This window comes from Cynocephalus volans, chromosome 1 (genome assembly GCF_027409185.1).
Source record: "Cynocephalus volans isolate mCynVol1 chromosome 1, mCynVol1.pri, whole genome shotgun sequence".
NCBI lineage: Eukaryota > Metazoa > Chordata > Mammalia > Dermoptera > Cynocephalidae > Cynocephalus > Cynocephalus volans.
This window is the reverse complement of record NC_084460.1, coordinates 142,781,017-142,805,075: the sequence shown is the minus strand read 5'-3', so window position 1 is coordinate 142,805,075 and position 24,059 is coordinate 142,781,017. Positions and strand designations below refer to the sequence as shown.

Sequence of the window (24,059 nt, the reverse complement as noted above, 5' to 3'; positions counted from 1 at the left end):
AGGCACTCATTTTTAATTAGCGCGTGCACACACATACACACATGCAGCCCGTTTAACTAAAAACATGAAACTAACCAAAAATGCTGAAGTGCGTGACTGCAAATAAGAATGTACCAAAGAGGGTAGATACACAGAACATTCATGAGGATTTGTGTAGCTTGCTGAAATTCTTCTTGGTTCACTCCCAGTGGCTAAAACCCATCAAATGCCTGGGGTCCAGAAGGATGACCACAAAACCAAGACAGCTCTTGGTGTAGAAGTGAATCCACAAGGAGGGCAGAGCTCTGTTGAGCCTGGAACCCCACATTTGGACTCCAAGTTAAATGGCACCTATTTGCTATCAGGGGAGTTGTTTGCTCTGAACACTAAACAATTCCTCCAGATCTGGAGAAAATCCAGTTCTGTTTGGGTCCGGACACGGTATGTGGGCTCAGTATGTCAAGATTCCTGATTAAGTGTAGTAGATAATTCAACTGAGTGGCTAGAAGGCGTTCTTTAAAGGCCTCACTGGATGAAGCCTGTGTTATGCCTAGGAATCTATAGAATGGAAGAGCTGTACAGTGAATTCTAGACCAAATTCCTGTTTGATAAAGGCCTGGAAATTCAAGTTTGTTGCTTCTGATATCTCTCAGAATAAATTTTGAGATAAAAGTTATGAAAATGCATAACTCTGTCCTGATTTCAGCCCTACATTTTACATTTTTAGAGTTCTACAGAAGAGTATTTCTCTAGGATACCAATGTATATTAAATACGCATATAATTTACCCTGTTTTCTGAGGTATAACTTACAGGATCTAGTAAACAAGGTCTTGGGATCACTAGGATGCAAACCTGAGCCTAGATACAACCCAAAAACTATTTGAACGCAACAGAATCCAGTATCTAGACACTACTGAGAAAATAACAGTTGTCTTACGACTGTTCCTGTAGGCATTACCCTCCTGAAGCAACGGAGGAACCCTGATGGTCACAATGGCAAGGCCAAAACCAGGCTTAGAGACAGAATTCCCAGTCTGAACTGAGCTGGAGAGTTGGTAGGTTAAGACCAAAGGAGGCCCTGGGGAAGTGTTTGTACTGTTGTGCTAGTGTTCAAGCTTAGGGGTTAGAGTTTCAGTGAAAAACAAGGTATTGGTGGAATTAAGGCAAACAGTAAATGTTAAAAAAGAAGAAAAAAAGCTTAACTATTAGATATATTGATACTACATATAATGAGATGGAAAATTAAAAGAAAATCACTCAAATCTACTATTGTTATCTGTAACAACTCAATTTCTGTTATATTTTTTCCCCACAATTAAAAATAATTTGATCTTTTACGAGTGGCAAGATCAGCTTTTTTCTTACTTTATGTTTTATAATATTAACTGTTGTGTTTAGTGGCACAAATTTAAATTCTAGATTTCAGGGAAAAGGAGCTTCTCTCTTTAGCCCACCACCACCAAAACCACCTGACTAGTATATCACAGCAGCAGTATACTTTCCACTTACACAATCTGGAAAACAGTACAGCAAGTGAATTCAGGCTTCCAAAATGCAATCATTTCAAACTATAGTTTAGAAATCCTTTAGTTCTGGGAATGTTCTATACGCTTTTAGAAGCGTCTAGGAATTTATAATAATTGTACCTTTAAAAGGGAAGAGAAAAAAAACTTGTATTATTTCCCAGATTCTCTAGTCAAAAATGAGCTTGGCTTGGTTTATGAGAGAATTGTTCAGCTAACAGTGTCATTCTAAGGTCATTTGAGGACTCTATGTAAATAGCAGTTGTGGTAAGTCTTACAAAATGTCTGGGTCCTTGCAGTCACCACCATGAATGCTCCCACAAATATTAGATTACTCTCCCAAAAAGTGAAAAATAGACTTTCTCAGATGATAGGCAAAAAATATTTTTGACTAAAGAAATCATTTTTTTTGATGAAACAAATATCTTAACTCAAGCTAGTGTTTCATAAACTTGTAAAATAGAATTTGACAGGAAAATAACTCAATGTTGGATATAGTAAAATTTATGAAACTAAACAGTTAAACATGATTGCCTTGTATTTGTGAAACACCGTGTTATCATTTTTTGTGGGAAAAAAACAAATTCTTTATATCTTGTCTGGTGAAGCATTTGAGCATAGCATAGTTAAAATCAGCAGGTTAGTTTTTTGTAAGTCAGAGAAATAAGAGAACTTTAGTCCTAGGAAAGACATTCTACCCTTGGCATAATTCTATGCGTTTTGACTGTAATAATGGCTTTACTACATGAGCAATACAATTCTTATGAATGTCTGAAATAATCATACCACATATTATACAACATGGTATTTGAACATAAGTGAAATATTGACCTCATATCTATCAGTTCTCATGTTTCATTGCAGCAGAGTGTTATAGTAGAACACATTTGGCTTAAACATGAAATAAAACATTTACCAGGTGTAGTGTACAACGCTTCTGGACTTGGTGATGTTTTTGATTTTGAAGTAACATGCTGGGACCCCTTGGGAACTGAAAAACAGAACTCAGATCATGAGTCATTTGGTTTCAGTGTCTCCCAGTCATGTTTAACACATAAGGCGATGACAAGGTGTAAGCCTGAAACACTGATAAAATAGAGGATTACTAATATGGAAGTCAGACAGAAAACTAAACCTTAAGCTCTAGTAATATATCAGTTAGAATTCCAGATACTTATAGAAAAATGAAGTCTAAGAAACTGCGAAATTTGACAAAGCATCGGGGTTGGATGAAAACTTCTTTTGAAATCTTCATTTCAGAGGAGACAGCAATTAAATTAATGCAAGAGTGCTCTTCTTTTCCGGATATGTTTGCTTGACTTCTTAAACCCACTGTCACGTCTTTCCTTAAAGATAAAGTAGGTAAAGATGGTGAAGTCAGACTGGAGTCCTAGGAAGCATGGGGGATAAGCTGCAGGTGATCTCTGGCAAGAGCAAAAAGGTAAATGAGTGATGCGATGGAATGGGGGGGCCACACTCTACTCCCCCTGTGTTTCTCAAGCCACCAGTAAACCTTCATGTGAAGTGGGTCACAAACTAAAATTGTCTTTTCACACATTCTCCTTTGGGGTAATAAGGTTCTAATGTAATAGACACCAGGGAAAAATGTCTAACTTATTTATAATGTATTTTACAATTTAAAAAATGCCTTCATAAGGATTATCCCCTTTGATTCTCCCCATAATGCTGAGAGGAAGGAGTTATCAGCTATACTTCAAAGTATAGCTTTGAAACAGAGGCTCAGGTTGGTGATATTTTCTGCCTGAGGTTACACAGTTATTAAGTACCAGAGTCAAGACTTGAACCAAATGCTGAGGGCCGGACATCACCACTAGATCCACACACGTGGGCCCTCTATATCTCAGTTCTGCAGGTCAGAGTTTAATTTGCTTCTCATTTTTTAGGTGGAAATAATAAACCTGTCCTGATTCAAAGGGACAGATTTGTAAAAATCAAATGTGAAATATCAAAACGATGCAAAATTTTTCCTACTATGAAGTGTTTTCCGCTTCTCAAGGATCCTTACAGATTTGGCATTGAAGAATCTGAGCACATTTTGATTTTCACATTGTTTGCCTCTACAAAAATTAGGAGTACCCACAATTTTGATGGTTATAAATCCCTAGGTATAAAGTTAACAATGGGATTGTTGACTATTACCTACAAACACAGAGATCTAAATATTAAATCTTTATTGACCTATAAAATATTCTTGATGATTTGTTCCAAATTTTGGATCCCACTTTGCCCTCAAATGCCAAACATAGATTTAAATTTTGCTAATTTATAAACATACTTTAAGTGAAAATAACAAGAAAGGTGACATGTTCAACTATAGAATTTTATTCTGAAAAAAGTAGCAGCTGAACAAAATTGTGTTGCATGTTAGGTTGTACACACTATTGTTAGATGATGCTCTTATTGTAGCCCAACGATAATGATTTGCATTGGTATTGTACATATAAGCAGAACATTCTCCCACCCAAACGGCCTTTTGAAATCTACAAGAGCTAGCCAAGGGTAAGGGAGAAAGTCCTAGGATTTGAATATCTGTCTTTAAACTATTTTGTGATACACACATATCCTTGAAAGACTATAAAAATCTAGGATATTGCTTGGACCTCCTCTCATTATGGGAGGGGGACTTCCTAATTCCACCCACTTTTAAGAGGAATAAAAAGCATTTCGTTTTTCATGATTAGTTTTCCAAATTGTTTCCTTAGATGAGGTGGCATTGACAAAGCCAGAAGTTTAGGGTTGCAGCTACTCTCCCCAAGCGATGCTGATGGACTAGAAATTGCCACAGTGGGGACAATATCAGGAGGCTCTCTAGTCACAGCTTGGCAGCCACTCCGGGGTTTTGAAAGCCTGAGAGTGGAATGCATTCAGCACACGAATCTATCCATTCTGAAGTTGCACATCTTGTCAAGAAAGAGTGACCAAAGGTCTAAATCAAAATTAAACACATTTGAAACTTAGAATAGAGTACGATAATGAGAAATTTGAGTAGGCTCCTGATTTGCTATATTGCACTTTTATAAGTACAAAGTACAGCTCAAAAAGATAAAATTATAAATAAAATTTTGCTATTACTTCATATTTCCTTACTTTAAAAAAGTTTTATTAACCAGGGATTTATTGCCTAAATGTCTTAACTCCTGGTATTTCTTACTTTTCATCTTTTCTCTTATTTTATAGCATTCATCAAGTTTTTATAATTTTTTATTTCTTTCCATTTCTCTTTTCTCTTATATTCTTGTTCTATGCTTTATATTCAAATAAAAAGTTGAGAGATTCTTCACATGTACTTTCATCTGCTGATTTTTAAAGGTAAATTTTAGATTCCTGTCAACAAATTTAATATCTTGATGTATTTATTTAACAACTGTTTGTTTTTTTAAATTTCAACATTTTATCCTTATTCTATTAAAATTTTGATACATATTTTATCCCTATTCTATTATTAGTTATTTACTAATCATTAGTTATTTTTTATTAATGTTTCAAATGTATTTATTGTTATGATTTAAAATTTCTTATTCTTTCTAGGAATGTTGCCTAGGGACCTTCATATATTTATGTGTCAGAATATATTATTTTCATAGCAACGTTTTAGTAATTAATTACAACAGATTAAAAAATGCACTAAGGCAGATTTAAAATCCTTAGATGTGGAACATAAAATAGTCTTTTAAGGAAGTTTCCTTTAAAGAAAAAAAATATATAAAATTTCTCTCAGAATCATATGTTGGAGACCATATCTAAAACCACAGGGTTTTTTCCCCCCAGGAGAGATTCTGATATATGATTCAAGTATTTGTGGTGAGAGTCCAGAATTACTACCTGGGTCAAGCGTAATTTTGATGGTGCTAAATAGTTTCCTTTCCCCAGACTATCAGCGGCAGTGAAGGTTCCTCTCCTTGTACACTGGGTAGGTGTACCTCAGATATTTTGTGTAAACAGGCCACGTATTAATGACAATTTTAAATTAGGTGACTGGCACAGAGAAGCACATTCAGGGATAGTGGAATAGATAGGAATATAATGTTAAACTGGGAGAGGAGAAGGGAGTAGACGGGCTACTTTTTCTAAGAAATGCCATTCTTGCCTATCCCATCTTAAATAACATCACGTTAGGGAAGCTATGTGGAATAAGCTAGTCCAATGATGCACTTTTCGATCAAGTCTAAAAATAAATATTTATTAGGTTACACAGGAAAACTTGTTTTACAAGGGTTAAAAACACAACTTGCTATAATTCAACAGAATAACTAACCCCAGTAGCCTCAAACTTTTCAATCTAAAATATAAAACATGTAATTTACCTGGTTGTGTTTGTGGGATTCTTGGGCGTGGTGATGTCTTTGGCTTGGGAGGCGCATGCGGTGTCTGCTTGGGAGCTAAAAGAAAGGATATAGGTTTGGAGTTCTTGAGCTCTTCAAGAACCACAGAACCTGAGCCTCTAGGAGCTCAAAGATGTTTGCTGAGTGACCGAAGACCTAATACATGGCAAATACTGCAATTAAAGCTCCTAAAGATCTGAAAGGTATAGCAAGATGATTTTTTTATCTTCAGAAACAAAAAGGCACATTAAAAGACATCAAGCTATTCAGCTGGCAAAATGAAACTGTTGGACTTTCAGAAATATCTATGTCAAATACCTTTTAAATGGATTAAAAATACATTTCATAGTAACAGGAATTCATTCTTATCACAAGTTCACATCATTTTATCAGATTATCCAGGTGTGCTATTCTAAATGTAAACACATACACTTTTTTCTAAATAAAAACAAAGTTACCATGTTATATTCCAAACTTAGAATGCATTTTAATAGAAAGTGCTAATGGAAAAAGCTTATCTTACTAAACAAAACACAATTTTTACAGGTTATATTGGGGAAGAGAAATTGAACACCTAGGACACTTTTCACTGGAGAATTATTCCTTATGCTGGATAATTCCTAAAGTAGTTCTAGGACATTCAGTGTAAAAAACAATTGTTTTTTCACCAAGAAAATTGAAAGTATATCCTGCTGAAGGAAAGGAATCATCAGATGCAAGGTTGCAGCTTGTGGAAACAACTTACTTGTTTGAACTAAAGTGTATTTGGGATAAAGAAATATAAAAAGAAACAAAATGGATCAATGTGATACTGTTTCAGACACCTTAAGAAATGCTTGCTGAAAATAATAGTTATTAGACACTAGAAGTTTCTGAAGGAGTTTGCAGAGGCTTCTTCCTGATATTAAATCAAAATATTTAAGGTATACAATGGTTTCAGTGGACTCTTCCTGCCTGTAGCGATATGAACACCAAGATATGCTGGAGAATACACCAATTTAGGAGCCTGAAGGCAGGGGGTTTAGAGCTCCCTTTGGTAATCATTGGTCTACAGTCTCAGCTTCTTCATCAAAAGTTACATGATTTTAAAAAACCTTTTAATCATAAAATTCTATGACTCTCGAGTTTCTTATAGTCTTGTGATTTTTCTGATTTTCCACTTGCTGAGATTCCAACTTAAATACTATTTGCTTCCTCTAAGGTATAAAAAGACCATCTGAAGGTAAAGTGATGTCAGGAAGCAATTCCATGAAAATTGATACAGAATGAGCATCAAGGTTAAGGGTTCAGACCCCCATACCTGCCAGCTGTCAAAAAAGAAAGAAAGAAAAATTATATAGAATGAGGTAAGAATCATTAATAATAGTATTTACAATTAGACATTTCAGTAATGTTTATTATGACTATTAAAAACAAAACTTTGGAAAAATTAGATGTAACATACAGATTCCATTAATGTAGTCAATCTAAGATTTTGGTAAAAAATTAAACTGTAGAGGTTATAGGCAATATTTAATAGAATATTTCAGAGGACAATGAATAAAATTAGTATCCATATCTCCCTTGGAAATAGGGCTGTGTAAAATAGTTTAATGGCAATCAAAACATAAGTTTGGGCTTATTTATGATAAATTTCCGTCCCATGAAAACCTATAGGTATTGAGAGAATTTTTTCTTGTAAGAAGAGGCACATTTAGTTACCCATGCTGATAATTTGTCTTTATTCATTTCCTACTCCACCATCAAGTAAAGCTTTATGATTAGCCAAAGTGATTGGTTTGATTTCAGTTTCTCCTTTTGTATACAGTGAAATGGCCAAACCACTGTAGGAAGGAATGGAAAGAAGTAAGGCGCCTGAATACTGACAAGACGACTAGCCAGTTGTATCTGTTCATGCGGATTGTACAGTGCAACCTGTCTCTGGAGGTTTCTTTTAATCACAAACACAAATTAGATATCTTAAAATACTTTTTACATGACCACAAAACTTATAAAACTAGTTGAGGTAATAAAGTAATTAAAATTACAGTAGACATATATTTTAATGTATATAAACATTCTTCCCCAGAAACATTTCTACTTCCTGAATTAAACACTTGCGGAGTAGCTGAAAGGTTTTTTTTTCAGCCACACCCTAAAGAATATTCATAACCCTGCCATTTGAGTTGTTATTAATGATGGATGGAAAGTGGGACATCTGACAGGTAAGATCACCTAGCAAAGACTGTGAGCAGAGTGATGAAGTCAGGTCTTCTGATGTCTAGACGTGACCATATTGTCATTCTGCAAACACTCACCTCTTAAATGAAATACAAAATAATGTATTTACCGGGTTCAGTCTGAGGCTCATCTGGGCTGGGTAGGATTATAGTTTGAGAAGGCAGAGGTGACGTTTCTATGGTAATTGAAGGAAAGTATGCAGGGTTACTATAGTGCTTGACACACCTTGAGTACAGATGACAAATAGGATGGTAACGAATAGACTTAAAAAAATAAAGAAAATTCTAAGTCTGCAGCAAAACAGCATTCCTACTTCATAATGTGCTTAGTTTTTAAAATGCTTAGAGATGCCAGGTTACAAAATATTTATGAAATCTTCACTCCACACTAGGAACCTACCTCCTTAACAATGCTAGAAAGATATATTCAATAGGAATCACGAAGGAAAAAAGTAATTTTAAAAAATGTTACATGATGAGCCAGTTAAGAAGCATTGAATTTCATTTAAATAATGGAGAAAAAAAAAAAAAAACAACAAAAACCAAACACAAATGAATGTGATGGGATGAGTGCTAATGAAAAGTATGATGTAGGTCAGAAAGTGTAAATGGATCACCACACAAAGAAAGCATTATCTGAAACATTCAGCACAATGCCAAGCTGGCAGAATGTTCAATGTTAGAAAAAAAGATGTGTTAGAGTCAACATTTTGCTGACTTAAGTAGAGAATAAGACTAAGGTCTTGGCACAAAACTAAATAGGAGAAGAGACATTTTTGGACAATGGCTACAAATAGGAGCACTTAGAAAGAAAATTAACTTCCGTGACAAAGAATGATGATGTGACATGAATTACAGTGAGAGAGACCCTGCGGCTCTCAGGTGACGGTGGCAGTGAAAACAGCAAGCACACACAGTTGAGCTGCTGAAGTTGCACTATTACCTAGCGTGGTCTCAGGTGGTTCAGGCACATATGTAACAGATTCCACAGCTGTATCAAAGGAGAACCATTTTAAAAACTGTAAGATGTCAAGCTATAGTCAAGTATTTCTTTCTTGAATATGAACACACCTCATTCTCTTAAAAATTTGCATCATATTTTTAAAGATAGGACAATGGGCTTAAACAAGAAAGGAAAAAATCAGAGGAAAATTTTATTCTATAATACTAATCTTCCAACTAATATTTATGTTTTAGCTATTATTAACTAGCTTTCAAATGTTATTATGCCTCAAACTTAAGATACCATCAAAGAAACAGCAATTCATTTCTGTATACAGAGTCAATTATTACTGCAAAGGATCCAAGAACATGGGAAGCTATAGCTCTTCAAATCTGTTCAATTGTAGATCCAGTACCACAGCTTCAACTTCCATGGACACAATAGATGCTAACTAAAGATACATTGAATAAATGAATCAAAGCATGAGAACTTTTACCACCATCAGTCTTTGGCTCCTCTGGCCTGAGTGGTGCTTTGGCAGTGGGATATACATAATCTGTTTCAGCTGGTGCTAGAGAAGAAACAGGGAATGGCTGGTTAGTGATGGGCAGCCCAAAGTGCACCATAACGAAACCCTGTGTTTAGCTTGAAAACAGACATTAGCTATCTTAAGCAGATACATTCTTGAGAATAATTAACATTTAGGTAGATTATGAAGATGGCTACAAGTTCGGAGAGCAGAAGTGAAGGCAGGAAATGAAGGCAGTGTGCCGTATGGGAACCCCTCCTCTCCCCCCAACAGCTAGCAGAGTCTAAGGCAATTTCTACCTGAAGCAAAGCAGATAAAGTTTGCTTCCTTACATATTTTTGTATAAGGATTCTAGTAAAAAAAAAAAAAAAAGGTATTGAGTGAATCCTTAGAAAGAAAGCAGAGGGATGAATCCTAAAAATAATACGAAAATGAAAAATAGAATGTGCATATATGTACATATTCATAGTGAAAAAATAATTAAAAAATGAAATTTTTCATTCAGAGTAAGAGGAAACTAAATAAGAGAATTGTGAAACTTTCATAGTAATACAACAGACACTGGCACAACATGCTGTATATAATAACCCTTAAGACCCACTGGATGAGCACAGACAAGACGTGAGAAGTAGCAGGTGGCTATGAAATGTGACAAAGCGTGAGGACACTGAAAGATGACTTTTGCCGTGAGATAGAAAAGCACACAAGCCTGACTTCCCATTGGGGAACATTTTTACCTATGGTCTCCTTTGATGACTCAGTGCTAAGTGTAACTGATTCCAGAACATCAGAAACTAGCAAAAAACACAAAACGGTGCAATTGATCAAGGATAGGTTGTTGTGAGAATTTAATGAATTAATAAAAAACTAAGTATTTAGAAAAGTACCTTGTACCTAGTAAGTGCTCAGTGTTAACTGTTACAATAACAACAACAACATTATTAACACTAATGGAAGCCCTAATAACTGAATTGAATTCACAGTTATAATTGTTGTAGGTTACCATCAACAACCATACCTTATACCTTCAACATGTGTACCCAAATACCACTTATCTAATTAAAAGATACATGAAAGAGATGAAAAGAAATTACAGTCCTATACTAGGAAAAAAATAAGATCCAATGTTTCAAAATAAATGTCAGGGAGTAGCAACAGCATTGCTAATATTGACTTAAAATTTTCATTTCCAATTTTGAAGGGCGGGTATTGTTTTGAAGGGCTCCTATAGTTTAAGGGGAAGTTTTGTTATCTTTACTGAAGTGAGAACTTTCTCCTTCCTTGATAGTCACAATTGAACAAGTATTCTTGTCAGATAGCAGTGTGCAAATTTGTAACTGTTGATGAAAAATAAGGATAAAGAATAAAGTATATTTTTCTAAGTGGTTTTGTTGACCACTTAATTAGATACGTGATTATTCTCTAAAATGATGCAGAACAAACTCATCATTTGAGTTTGAAGATAAATATTTTTGTACAGTCAAATAACACAATTAATATTAACATAACGTATTACTAATTTAACACCAATATGCAATCATGGAAAGTGCATTGTGAAATATTTAGAGAGACTTACTAACTGCATATTCCTTCTGTAATTTTTATATTTGGAAATACAACATTTAGAAGGTTACGATGTATCCCCTGAAGCTCAGAGTATACCCAGACAGATAATAAAGCAATCTATTTACCAGGTTGACTTTGTGTCATTTCTAGGCTTGGCGTTGTTACTGGTTTCAAAATAAGAATTTGCAGTTCAGTGGGAGCTGAAAGAAGAGGGTCTGAATTGTAGAAGTAATTATGAATAATTTAATTCATAGGTTTTAGACAGAGGTAGCAATGAACTGGAATACACAGACCCCCCCCAAATCACAAGGTTATGGAAAGCCATGCCGAGTGTGCACTAGTGACAGTAGAGGTCAGCAAACTACGGCCCTCCCACATTCAGCCGTCAGCCTGTCCTGTGAGCTAAGAATGGTTTTATATTTTTTAAGTGATGAGAAAAAATGAAAAGAGTAATATTTCATGACACGTGAAAATGATATGAAATTCAAATAAAGTTGTATTGGTACACAGCCACATCATGACCTAACATGATTTGGGGATATTTACATATGGACTTTGGTTGCCTACAAGCTACAACAAAAGAATTGAGTAGTTCTGACAGAGACTGAATGACCTGCAAAGTCTAAATATTTACTATCAAAGCTTCACAGAAAAAATTTGCTGATCCTGATTTAAAACATCCTTCTGTAAAGCAAGCGCCTATTTGGAAACGTTAGGTTCTCATGGATTGTTGTATCTGAATCTTGAGTCCCATGAGGGCTTTCTAAGAGCTTTCTACAGCTGATTTCAAGACAGTAACATAACAAAATGTTGAGCATCACCTAGGAGTGTTTTGTTCTGTTTTCCAGTTTGACCGCCCCTCAAAAGATATCGAGTCTGTGTTTCATTTTTGCTGTTTCCACCCTTCCACCCACTAATCCTATTGTTATTTCAAAACCCAACTAGGCTCTGTCAGCCTGCACTGATTTGAATCCTTTAAATATTTTAAGTTTTCATCACTCAATTAAACAAGCTGCTCTCACGTAAGCAAATTGCCCTATATTTAGAAAACTATAAATAAGAAAACTTTGGGAACAGGTTTTCTTGACAATTACACATTGTACTCTGTTTAAGAGGTAAAATATGCTCTTACTTTTGACCTCCACCTCTGCCCCTCACGCCCCTACACTCATCTGAACAGAGCAAGGAAAGGATTATGTACTTAAGTGAAAGAAGCCACACCATTTAAAAAGAGATGAATGAAATGGAAGAAGAGATCTGAATAAGATTCATCCTTTGTCTGAGACAATGCCTCTGTAAGGCACACGGTAAATTGACCGACCACATAGATCTCCCTTGACTATGAACCTAATGCTAAACCCTGACACTGAGCTGTTGACCACTATTACTGCCTTTTCTCTTAGAGGGCATAGAGGGAGAAGGTTCAAGCCACCTCATTGTCATTCTTGGGACCCAACTGCAATGGGCTGGAAGGACTTGAATCAGAAAACATACATCTTCCTGATTTCAACTGGGAAGCTTCAGGAAGTTTAAGGTCTGGTGGGTAGACGGGGCTCTCCCCACTTCATGTTTTTGTAACTAAAAGAAGATGATCTTGGGTTGCTGTAGTGTTTCCAGGCCTAGAAACTATCAACAGCATTGTATGTTTTCTAGAACATGTTAGATTTTCTTGAGTTTATTTCCTAAATTAAAAAAAAAAATTGCTTTACTAATCTAATTTGTTCCTTATTATCACTGAGGTTTCCTTTAGAGACCAAAATCACATACAAAGTTTATTTGTTAATTAAAGGAATAAATATTAAATGCATAGATACTCAGAAGGATCCCTATGTGGTAAGAGTAAGAGCGATTGCTAAACTGTGGAGAGAAAAGTAGTCAAGCTCATCCATGACAGAGGAGTCTGGAACTTTCAGGAACTTTTTTGTCTCTTTTTTTGGTAATATAATAGGAATACCTCATTCCTTAAAACAGGAAGAGAGTAATAAGAAGAAACACAGATCTTATAGAAAGTAATCACTCAGAGGTAATTCTTGATACTTAATTGTTGTAGCTTCATAGGTCTAAATACCAAGTAGAAAAGGAGCAATTTGGAACCCAGATTTAACAGTGCATCATATGGGGCAATTTTAGGTTTTTCATAGCAGATGGATGTCCATCACTGGATCCAGGGACATCTGTTAAAAACAAGTAACACTTGAATTACAACTGCCGACTACATATAAGACAAAGTATGAAATGGAATGACAATGGCAGTCTTAGGAAGCAGGAGCAACTCTAGCCATGACAGTGATGGAGTGGGTTTTTAACCAGCAAAAAAAAAAAAAAAAGAAAGAAAAAAAGAAAAAAGCATTTGAAGGGTCATAAAAACCATTACCTAATGTTGTTCCTGGAGCCTCAGTACTATGTACAACAGGTTCAAAGCCTGGAACAGGAACTAACCGAAAGCAACAACATGAACACAAGAAAGTTTAAACACACATGAAAAACCTTAACTTTTCTTTCAAAACATGAGTTTCAAACACTTTTTAAAAACTTTAGAATTTATAGAGAATAAAGAGTTGCCTTTTGAAGATTTAGTCATGCTAGCCAGAACAATTCATTGCAGAAGGTAGCCACAATCTTTGAACTCTGCTAGCATCTTAGTATTGTTCACATGAGGTTTTTCTAGATGTTTGGTTTTCTGATTCTAACTGAAGTAGATTGAATTATGTCCCCCCCAAACTCATTGAAGCTTGAATTGTGTCCCCCAAGCTTTATGTACTAGAAACTTGGCCCCCTACTGTGACTGTTAAGAGGGTGGGAAATCCTATTATGGTAATTGAAAGGTGGAGCCTTGAAGAGGTGATTGAATTGTAGGACCATGCGGTAGTGAATGGATTAAAAGTGGTGGTCAGGGGCGTGGTTCTGAGGGCTTTATTTAATTAATTAATTAATTTTTTTCTGCTGAGTTGTGCTTTCTTTTTTATTTATTTATTTATTTATTTATTTATTTTTATTAAGTTTTATTTTGTCACTATACATTGTGGCTGATTATTGCTCCCCATCACCAAAACCTCCCTCCCTTCTCCCTCCCCCTCTCCCCCCACAACAATGTCCTTTCTGTTTGCTTGTCGTATCAACTTCAAGTAGTTGTGGTTGTTATATCTTCTCCCCCCCCCCGTTTTGTGTGTGTGTGTGTGTGTGAATTTATATATTAATTTTTAGCTCCCACCAATAAGTGAGAACATGTGGTATTTCTCTTTCTGTGCCTGACTTGTTTCACTTAATATAATTCTCTCAAGACCTTGAGAGACCTTGAGACCCTGAGGGCTTTAAAAGAGAGCAAATGAGAAGCTCTCTCTCTCTCTCTGCTTCCACCATCTTGCAGTGTGAGACCCCTGGGTCACTGTCGCCACCACCAGATGGACTTTGGACTTCCCGGTCTCAGAAACTGTAAGCAATAAATTTTGTTTTCCTTTTAAATCACTCAGTTTTGTGTATTTTGTTATAAGCAACAGAAATGGACTAATACAATAACTAGTATAAAAGTTTGCTTTGGAAATCAGTTTAGGCAATGAATATGAAAGTAACTTATTGCATTTCTCGGAAGTTGAAAAAAATGCCTGTTTATATAATCACAGCTAAAACAAATAGATTATATATTTCAATGCAGATATAGCAATAAGTAACCATGAGTGACTATATCAATCTTGCTATAAACGTATCTTTAAAGAGAGACCATGAAATTCATCCCAACAAAGTCACTTAGGAGATCAGGCACACAAGTCTCCCCAAACCATGTTCTCCTGGACAGTTCTGTGGGGGAGGCAGCTGCTAACCATACCACGTGACTTGATTCTAAGAGAATATGATGACTGTTACTTCTCATCACAGGCATTGCTTTGGGTCCTGACTGGGACAGGCTGCTAGGGCTCACCCCTGAAACCAGGAATCACACATTTACCCGATTTGGTCTGAGGTACTTCAGCACTTGGTGTGGTTTTAGGTCTGGGACGTGGACGATGTGTTTGTTCTGTTTTAGGAGCTGAAGAAAGAAACTTTGGATTACTCTAGTGTGGGTGACATTGGAAATAATGCTCTAGATTTTCTAAAATATGTTATATTTCATTGAGATTTAAGGCATATATCTTTTAAGATTAAAATATTTTCTTCTATTTTGTTAATTTTTTTAATCACTGAAAATTCTTGAGAGAGAAATCTCACATATAAAATTAGGTCAAAGAGTAAAGAGACTTGTAAATCTCTAACTTCAAAAAACTGTAGCCAAACTTTGGGTGGTGGGGTTTTTAGGTTCACCCTAAAACTTTTAAATATACCAAAGAATGCACAGTACCATATAATTGTTAGTTTGTCAATCTAGATAAGATTTAAACAATATCAACTGTGTTTGAAATTTAGCTTTAGATATGAATGCTATTTAGACAAAAGTACATGACAAATTCAAATAAGATTACATGGTACAAAGATATTCTAAACTAGGTCCATGCATAGCTTTTAAAAGCAACAGGTAACTTCTTTTAAGAATCTTTACTAATCTTCAGAGAAACACTATAAAGTTGAAGGACAACAGAGGATGATGACAAGACAGTCTTATAAAGCTGATGACAATGTAATTATGATGAAACGGATTTGAAAAAGAGCAGGAAAAATTGTTGAGGAACAGAGAATTACCTAATGTTGTTTCTGGAGCCCCCGTTCTGAGAGTGACAGGTTCGAGGACTGTAGAAAGAACTGGCCAAAAAATAATAAAATAAACCAAAGATATTTTGAACATTTACTTGAAGATTAATTTCACGAGTCAATTTTTAATCTTCAGAACTGAGAAAAAAGAGACACTTGTTCTTTGCAGATTTGGCCTAACCATTGCCAGGTACCCCTTAATCTCTTAAGATAGACTTGCAAGATAGCTTTGCACTCAGCTAAATATCACTACATGGTCAACAAGACATTCTCCTAGATGTTTGATATCTGACTCCTGCTAATGTGGAGGACTGCTGGACAAACTTTCTACACATCTGCATAGAATGCTTTTCTAACTGTACTGAAAAAAGTATTTATCAGTCAACTCGCACTTCTGTAGAAGTTGAGATAAATGTCTATTGTTTTGTTTACTATTTAAATAATTATACAATATGGGTACAATAAAGAGTTCATATGTTTGAAAGCATAAAGAGCAACACATAACTAATGAACTGTGCTCATCAGAATCTCAAAGTGGTCCTCGATTCAATAAAAGTTAAGACACCCTGTTAAACCCTGTTAGAGAAGGAGAAAATGGCAGTCTACCCTATCATGGATGCCTATCATTTAAACTTTCAAGACTTGGGCACATTTTAAAGTTTGACAATTTACTAGAAACACCATTCCTTTAAACAACATACCCACCAAGTTGTCACACAGATCCTGATACCATAAAAATGACACGAGCAAAGGAACATGGTATTTCCACAAATGATGAGGGATAAGCAGTGTAAGAAAGGGATAGAAGGAAATTCATGTTTGAAACACAGCTTGAAATAGTCAATGATGTTTTAATAAATGCACATGCTCACATGACAATGCTGAGCAGTTACATGGCAGTTTGATGTCCTGAAATTAGTTCATGCACAATTCTCTTAAGTTCAACTGATAACTTGACATAGAACCTAGCATAATTTCAAGATAAAGACTGCAATGAAATGACAACAGAAGATGATGAAATGGTACTAAGATGCAGCAGTACCTGTGATTACAATGGTTTGACAATGAGCAGGAAAAGCACTATTTGAAGGACACACATTCGCATTACCCATAGTTCCTGGAGCTTCAGTTGTAAGAGTACCAGGTTCAAGATCTGTAGCAGGAACTAATTAAAAGCAATGAAAGAAACATTTGTAAAAAGTCAGCAAATTAACTCTTACCAGTATGATATTGCTTCAATACATATACAGCAATTTTAAGAAATTTTCTAAAATTTGATACTTTTTATTTGAAGATTTGGTCACCTTATAGCCACGTAAACATTCTTTTAAGAGGTATTCAGTCATAGCCTACATAATCTGGTAAGACAATGTGATATTCTCTTAGGTGTCTGAGTACCTAATTCCAACTATTGTAAAAGACTGCCCTAGAAACTGATTTAGACATTTTATCAAATATATTCATACTTATCTAACTGTTCCGGCAATTGTTGACTTTTCTGCAGGAGCTTTAAGAAAATAGCATGTCTAAATGACCGTGGATACAATAAATAGCCTTTATGTTTGAGAGAAGACATAGCAAAAAATAAAGCAAAGCGAGCTACGCTTGTGTTGTTGAGAACTGAGACCTCATTTGAGGCAAAGTCACTGAACAAATTAAGATAGGGCATTCAGTGTGTGATACCCAGTAGAGCAGCAATCTGCTTAATCATAAAAACGTAGTACCCTAGATGAGTAGGAAAGACCACTGTGCCTTGGGGTCAGATCTAAGTTTCTGAGTTACATTTTAAAGGATTTTCTTCAACTTCTCTTCTGGACCCTTCCAAACGCACTACTGTCATTACCACTCATAAGCAGGACCCCACTTGTTCCAGGAAGCCTGTGTCCTCTGGTTGGCCTCGACATCTCCTTTCTTTCTGCCTCCTTTTATTTCTCAGATTTTAAGACCCAACTTCTCTCTAACTTTTTATTCCTATCCTTCACAAACTTTTCTTTCTCTAAGGCCATAGATGTTTATAACACCCCCCAAATAAGTTTGGTTTATACAGACATACTGCCTTGGTTTAATCTTTGAATGTTTCATACTGGGGCAGGCTTTGACCTTGACTATACACACTACAGATTGAGAAGTAAAAACAAGCCTCCTGCTCCTGTGATTTCTTCACAGCTGTTGATGTGGCTGTGGAAGATGGAAGGCACTTAATGTTTGCTTCTTGAAATAAAAATGCTTGGTTCTACTTCAGACATTTTGTCTTTAGAGAAGAATAGAATGAAATAAGAAATAGTAGATAAGATACATAGTAAAAGAGAACATCCTTATGCAGAAAACACAAGGAATTCAGCTGCCATGCAGGTCTACCCAAACCTTGTTTTCCTTTTTTGCTAACTCAACAGTGGGAGCAGCAGTCGACCATTTTGTGCTGCCACCCACACAGGGCTCACACTGGCTGTCACTCCCACCACTGGCATCAGTCATGATTCCCAAGAGCTGCTAGGATGCACTCCTTTAACCATAAACCCACATTTACCCGGTTTGATTTGAGCAGACCGAGGACTGGATGTGGTTTTAGGTTTAGGGCGTGGACGACGGGTCCGTTGCGGTGTTTTAGGAGCTGAAGAAAGAAAACCTTTAGTTATACAGAGTCTGTAGTCAGAAGCTATGGGAGTCATGGTGCATAACTCCAGATTTCCAACAATTCATTAGATTTTCTCATATTTTAAGAAACTTATCTCTTTAACTTTTTAATTTGAAACTTTCACCCTTATTATAGTAATATGTCTCCTTTTACAATTTAAGGTTCATGGAGAGTAAAATGAAATTGCTAATTCAAAAAGTGAGGAGTAGTTAATAGGACTTTTATGGAATAAAAAGGTTAAGAATTACTGCTAAAATATCAAGGTGGTGGTGGTGGTGGACACTTGTAAGCTCTTTGACACTTTAGTAAAATAAGACCACATAATTAGCTGAAATCCCAATCAAAGAACAAATAACACATAGAGAGCTTAGGTAGACAGATAGCAGAACTTCAGATCCACAAAAAATCTCCATGGCACCATAATAATTCTTAGGATCAAGAAAATTGCTTGTTAAGTCACTTTTCACAAAATATTGGTTCAAAAATGCACAAGACAACAAAACAATTTCAGGTGGTTACATGCCCAACAGACAACCTGAGTTATATTCATGCATGGCTCTCTTAAAAACAAGAGGTGATTTGTTTTAAGAGTCAGAGTTTTCAATAATTTTAGGATAAAGAATATAATGAAATGACAATAGAGGAGATGATGTAGTTTTAAAAAGCAAAGAACCTGTGGTTGGGATGCTGATGGAATGGATCTGAGAATGAGAAGGATGAGCACTTAATGAGGGTCACAATGTGTTATTACCTTGTGTTGTCACCCAAGTCTCAGTTCTGAGTGTAACAGGTTCAAGCTCTGCAGTAGGAACTGACCAAAAGTATTAAAATAAGCCAAATGAGTGTTTTTAATCAATAAAAACTCAAAACATATTTTCTTCAAAATTAATCTTACTAGTATAATATACTTTCTAGAATTAGAATAGCAACTTTTAAAAACTGTTAAACTAGAAAAGTAGAGAGTTGATTTCCTAAAATTCGGCCATACCTAAGTCAGGTACCCATTTCCTTATTTATTCTTTGATTATCTAATTAACAATCTAAAGATTGTGTGGGTATTGCTAAGAACTCATCTTTGGAAAGTGACTGAGGCCTCAGCATGATGAACTGAGTAGGATATCCCTCCATACCAAGCAAAGAAAGAGCTTTCCTTCATGTGGAAAGAAGAGCCTGGTGATGTCTGCCAGATCACATCTCAACTGCTCCATCAGGTGCCTAGGCATCTCCACCATGGGTGTCCATGGACCCAATGAGATACAGAAAGATTTGACTACTACCTTGAAGTAAGACATCCTCTATCCCAAAATGCCAGTTAGACTCTCTCCCCCAGTTGGTCTCTACTTATGCCTACTCTTTCTGATTTTATTCTTCCTACCCTTCTACTCATCCATGTACTATGGCGATTTCAAGGCTCCACTCCTTAATCTACATTTCTCTGCTCCATATATTTACGTACCTAGCACATCTTGTTGGTAACACCCAAAAATCAATCTTGTATTTGTAGATACTGCCTAATGCCATTTTATGCTTATTTATAAAGGAAAGGCTTCTGTTCTCAATTGTCTTGCAGATTTGAGAACTAAAACATGTCTCCTACATCTTATGTATACCACTGAAGGTGCTAATACACTTTGGAGGCTACTGAAGGTACTTAATAAGTAAATGTTTATTGATTTGAACTAAATATACCCAATTTTTCTTTAAAAAGTCCTGTTTTCAAGAGATAAATGGAAGTTAATAAAATGCACAGTGACTGAGAAGACTGCACACAGGAAGCACAAAGAAATCTGCCCACAGATTTCTCCCAACTGTGTTCCTCTTAACATCTAAACAGTGGGAACATGCTGACTGTGGGTTGTATCCAAACCACTGGGATCACTCTTGAGGCCCTGCTGGGTTAAGCTGCTGGGACTTTTAAACCAGGAACACATGGTTTACCTGGTTTGGACTCAGGTGTTTCAGGACTTGGTGTGGTTTTTGGTCTGGGACGTGGACGGCGCGTCCGTTGTGATGTTTTGGGAGCTGTAGGAAGGAATTCTTGGGTTACTACATATCTACATTATCTATGGTTTTGGGAGATAAGGGAAGTGAAAACATGACTCTAGACTTTCTAGAGATAGTTAGACTTTTGCCTTTTTAGTTTGAGATTTTGTCACATATACATCTTTTATGACAGAAAATTCTTTGAAGACAAAAATCACTTTTTAACTCAAGAAATAAAGATTAGAAATTATAATCAAAGTTTCATAGGGCAGCCTGACTAGGCAACAAAGAGGTTAAGAACCATTGCTAGATTTGAATGGATAATGAAAGACAGTCCCACTAAATCAGGGATTTATAATTTAATCTGTCAATCTTTGGCATGTTTCCTATATATCTGTTAAGATAAGAACATATTATTACCTAAATAGAAACAAAACAATAAAATACTATGCAAGTAGAAACAAAGGGTAGAAGTGCAGTGGCTCCTCTTGGCCCTATGAGAGTTGTTAATGGCTTTATCTGTCTAGATAAGAGGTAGAGACCCATGATATATTTGAAACACAACTTTACCACAAACACTGAACAAAACAAAACACAGAATGACACGACACAATTTCAAGTAGGTTACAGGGCAAATCAATGTCCCAAAGTAGGTTCATGCATAACTGGTTCTCTTGAAAACAACAAATAATTTAAGAGTCATTATTTAAGAATTGAATGGCCACAAATTATGACACTTTCATCACATGAAGCAAGATCACATTCTAGGTTTGACAATATGCTGGAGAAGGCTTGTTGAAAACACAGTGTATCAACATTACCTAATGTTGTTCCTGGGGCCTTGGGTCTCAGAGTGACAGGTTCAAGGACTGTAGCAGGAACTGACCAAAAACAACACAGTAAATTAAAGAGACTTTAAAATATATGAGAAGTTAGAACACTCACATCCAAACAAATCTTACTAGCGTATCAATTCTTCTAGAGAAACAAAGAAACAAAAATTAATTTCTTAAGTGAGAGAAAGAGGATATGCTTGTTCTTTGAAGATTTGGCCAAACTATAGTCATGGTCAGTCTTAGGCTTAGCTTTTGAACTATCTTGAGTAGCTTAAAGAAGTCAACATGAAATTCCCTTACATTTTCAACTAATGAATTCTAACTGATATGGAAAACTCCGCATTGGAATATGTTTTAATGCATTTACCTAATATATACTTAGAAAAGAAATTATGTTAAAAACACGATTACTCCATATTTCTATGGAAACTGAACTTGAGCACTTACTATGCTTAAGTAAACATGGATGCACCAGACAGTTCATAAGTTTGAAACAGATATAAAAACTAACCATTGACATGAACTATGTTGACCTTGCCAACAACTCATCTATGGAAAGAGTCTGAGACCTCTGTCCAAATCATGGCACATAAGAGAGCAGGATAAAGACAGTCTGTACTACTGAGTAGAGCATCTGTCTGCCCTCAGCCCATAAAAACTGGAAATCAAAGACCGTTGACATTTCTGTATTGAATCTAAGCTCCTGAATAAGGTCTTCAAAATCCTCTTCTAACTGGCCTGATGGAGCCTTCCAAATGCAGCATCACCAAAAGCTGTATTGAGACCATCTGGGAGCAGTCCGTCCTAGACTGCACTGCCTTTCTGGTGGATCCCCACACATGTTCAGTCCTTCTGCCTTGGTTCATCCCCCCCCCCCCCCATTCATCCAAATCCTGTAGTGGGCCCAGAGTACAAGGTCGAAGTCCAGCCCACCTTGATCTTTTCCTTTGCTAGATCATTACTTTATGTTTGTATCATGCAGACATGTCCTCAACTCTACTGTCTTAGAAGTAAAATAAATATCCTACAGCTTGCATATTATCCATGCTTGCCAATGTGGGTCCAGGAATATGGGACTTACAATTTTTTTTTTAACTAGATATATTTGTTCTGCTAAGGAAGTTTCACTTTTAAGATATGAATGGAATTTGGTAGTAAGAAATATACTAAACACATAGTTTCAAAGAAGAGTCTTCCATGAAAAGAATAAGGTGTGTTGGCACCAGTTGGATCTTGCCCACTCATATGAGGTTACTGTAAAAAGTTCATTAAAAGATTTGTATTATCTTTCAATTCTATCTTTCCACGAACTTTTTGAAGTATCCCCATATTCTCCTTGAAAGCTGGGCAGAGATGCTACTGATAATATCTCACGGTCTCACACTTTGGAGAATAAGAGCCATTTCTGTCCACCATGGGCATTGCTTTGGGTCTCCACTGCGACAGGCTGCCAGGGCTCACCCTTAAACCATGGAATCACACATTTACCCAGTTTGGTCTGAGGTGCTTGAGTGCTCGCTGTGGTTTTGGGTCTGGGACGTGGACGACGGGTTCTTTGTGATGTTTTGGGAGCTGAAGAAAGAAAAGCCTTGTGTTACTCTAGGTCTTATGTCTCTGTGCACTGAGGAGATTTTTCCAAAACTTGTCACATTTTCTAAAGTTCCAGGAAATTGTCTTTTTAGTTTTACTTTTTCATTCCTTTTATGCCACTGTGTCTTCTTTTTATCACTGGTACCTTGGGGGCAAATTCATGTATATAGTTGAGTCCCTCATTCAAGGCATGAAGATTAACACTTTTATTGAGAAACTCAGAGAACTTACTTCCTTACCAGGGAAAAATGATTGAGAGGGAGTGTTCAATTGAAAGGGAAGGGAGGGCCGAGCCCGTGGAGCACCTGGGAGAGTGCGGCGCTGGGAGCACAGCGACGCTCCCACCGCGGGTTCAGATCCTATATGGGAATGGCCGGTGCACTCACTGGCTGAGTACCGGTCATGAAAAAGACAAAAAAAAAAAAAAAAAAGAAAAAAAAGAAAGGGAAGGGAAAGTTAGGCTCACACTAAAGGAGAAGCTTATAATTTAAAATTTCATATTTGGGTAATTTCTTACTTGTCACAGTAGCAATAAAACACAGCATTATAAAAAGAATCAATGAAAAAATAAACATATGGTGCAGAGTTTTTAAAAAAATCTAGGAACTTAGATGGGCAAAGGTGCATAAGAGTAGCTGTTATTGCTGATCAGCCTAGAGAAGAAATAGATTCCAATTTGTCTTAAACTCAACTTTATCACAGAACACTGTTAAATGAAGCACAAGATAACATGACAATTTCAAATGTGCCACATGATAGGTAAATGTTTTGAACTAAGCTCATGCCTGGCTCATAAAAACAATAGGAAACTTGTTTTTAAGAGGCTTCAGCACTCTTCAGAAGATGGAAGTGATTGATGGCGAGAGAAGATGATGGTGGCCATCTCACAGAGGAGGAGAAGCCATGTGAAGGGGATGCAGACTAAGTGGACCATACGATGATCAGCAAAAACACTTGGCAAATAGCACAGGGTTGTTACCTAATGTTGTCCAAGAGGTCTCAGTTCTAAGAGTAACAGGTTCAAAGTCTGCAATAGGAACCAAAGTAATAAAATAAATAAAAATTTTTAAAAATGTATGAAGAGCTACAATATTCATTTCAGTGAGTCTTGCCAGTACAACATTGACTCTAGCATAATTTTTTTTTTTAATTTCTAGAGGGAAAGTGTTATGGACTGGACTGTGTCCCTGCCACCCCAAATTCATATGTTGAATATGAATTTAGTATATAG

The 24,059-nt window shown here is 36.2% G+C and overlaps 1 protein-coding gene across 1 annotated transcript in view; it reads right to left on the bottom strand.

The window, feature by feature from the left end:
- The window catches only part of ABI3BP (ABI family member 3 binding protein), a 248,492-nt gene that overhangs the window by 58,144 nt on the left and 166,289 nt on the right, over positions 1-24,059 (bottom strand). Inside the window, exons 33-49 of the mRNA XM_063114629.1 lie at positions 23,808-23,855; positions 22,727-22,810; positions 21,224-21,283; positions 20,358-20,441; positions 19,171-19,230; positions 18,312-18,395; positions 16,893-16,949; positions 15,776-15,835; positions 15,048-15,128; positions 13,479-13,538; positions 11,230-11,304; positions 10,276-10,332; positions 9,506-9,580; positions 9,010-9,057; positions 8,177-8,242; positions 5,830-5,904; positions 2,421-2,495 (exon numbers count right to left, since the gene is read on the bottom strand). Of these exons, the coding sequence (XP_062970699.1) occupies positions 2,421-2,495; positions 5,830-5,904; positions 8,177-8,242; positions 9,010-9,057; positions 9,506-9,580; positions 10,276-10,332; positions 11,230-11,304; positions 13,479-13,538; positions 15,048-15,128; positions 15,776-15,835; positions 16,893-16,949; positions 18,312-18,395; positions 19,171-19,230; positions 20,358-20,441; positions 21,224-21,283; positions 22,727-22,810; positions 23,808-23,855 (1,149 nt within the window). The remainder of the gene's footprint in view (positions 1-2,420; positions 2,496-5,829; positions 5,905-8,176; positions 8,243-9,009; positions 9,058-9,505; positions 9,581-10,275; positions 10,333-11,229; positions 11,305-13,478; positions 13,539-15,047; positions 15,129-15,775; positions 15,836-16,892; positions 16,950-18,311; positions 18,396-19,170; positions 19,231-20,357; positions 20,442-21,223; positions 21,284-22,726; positions 22,811-23,807; positions 23,856-24,059) is intronic.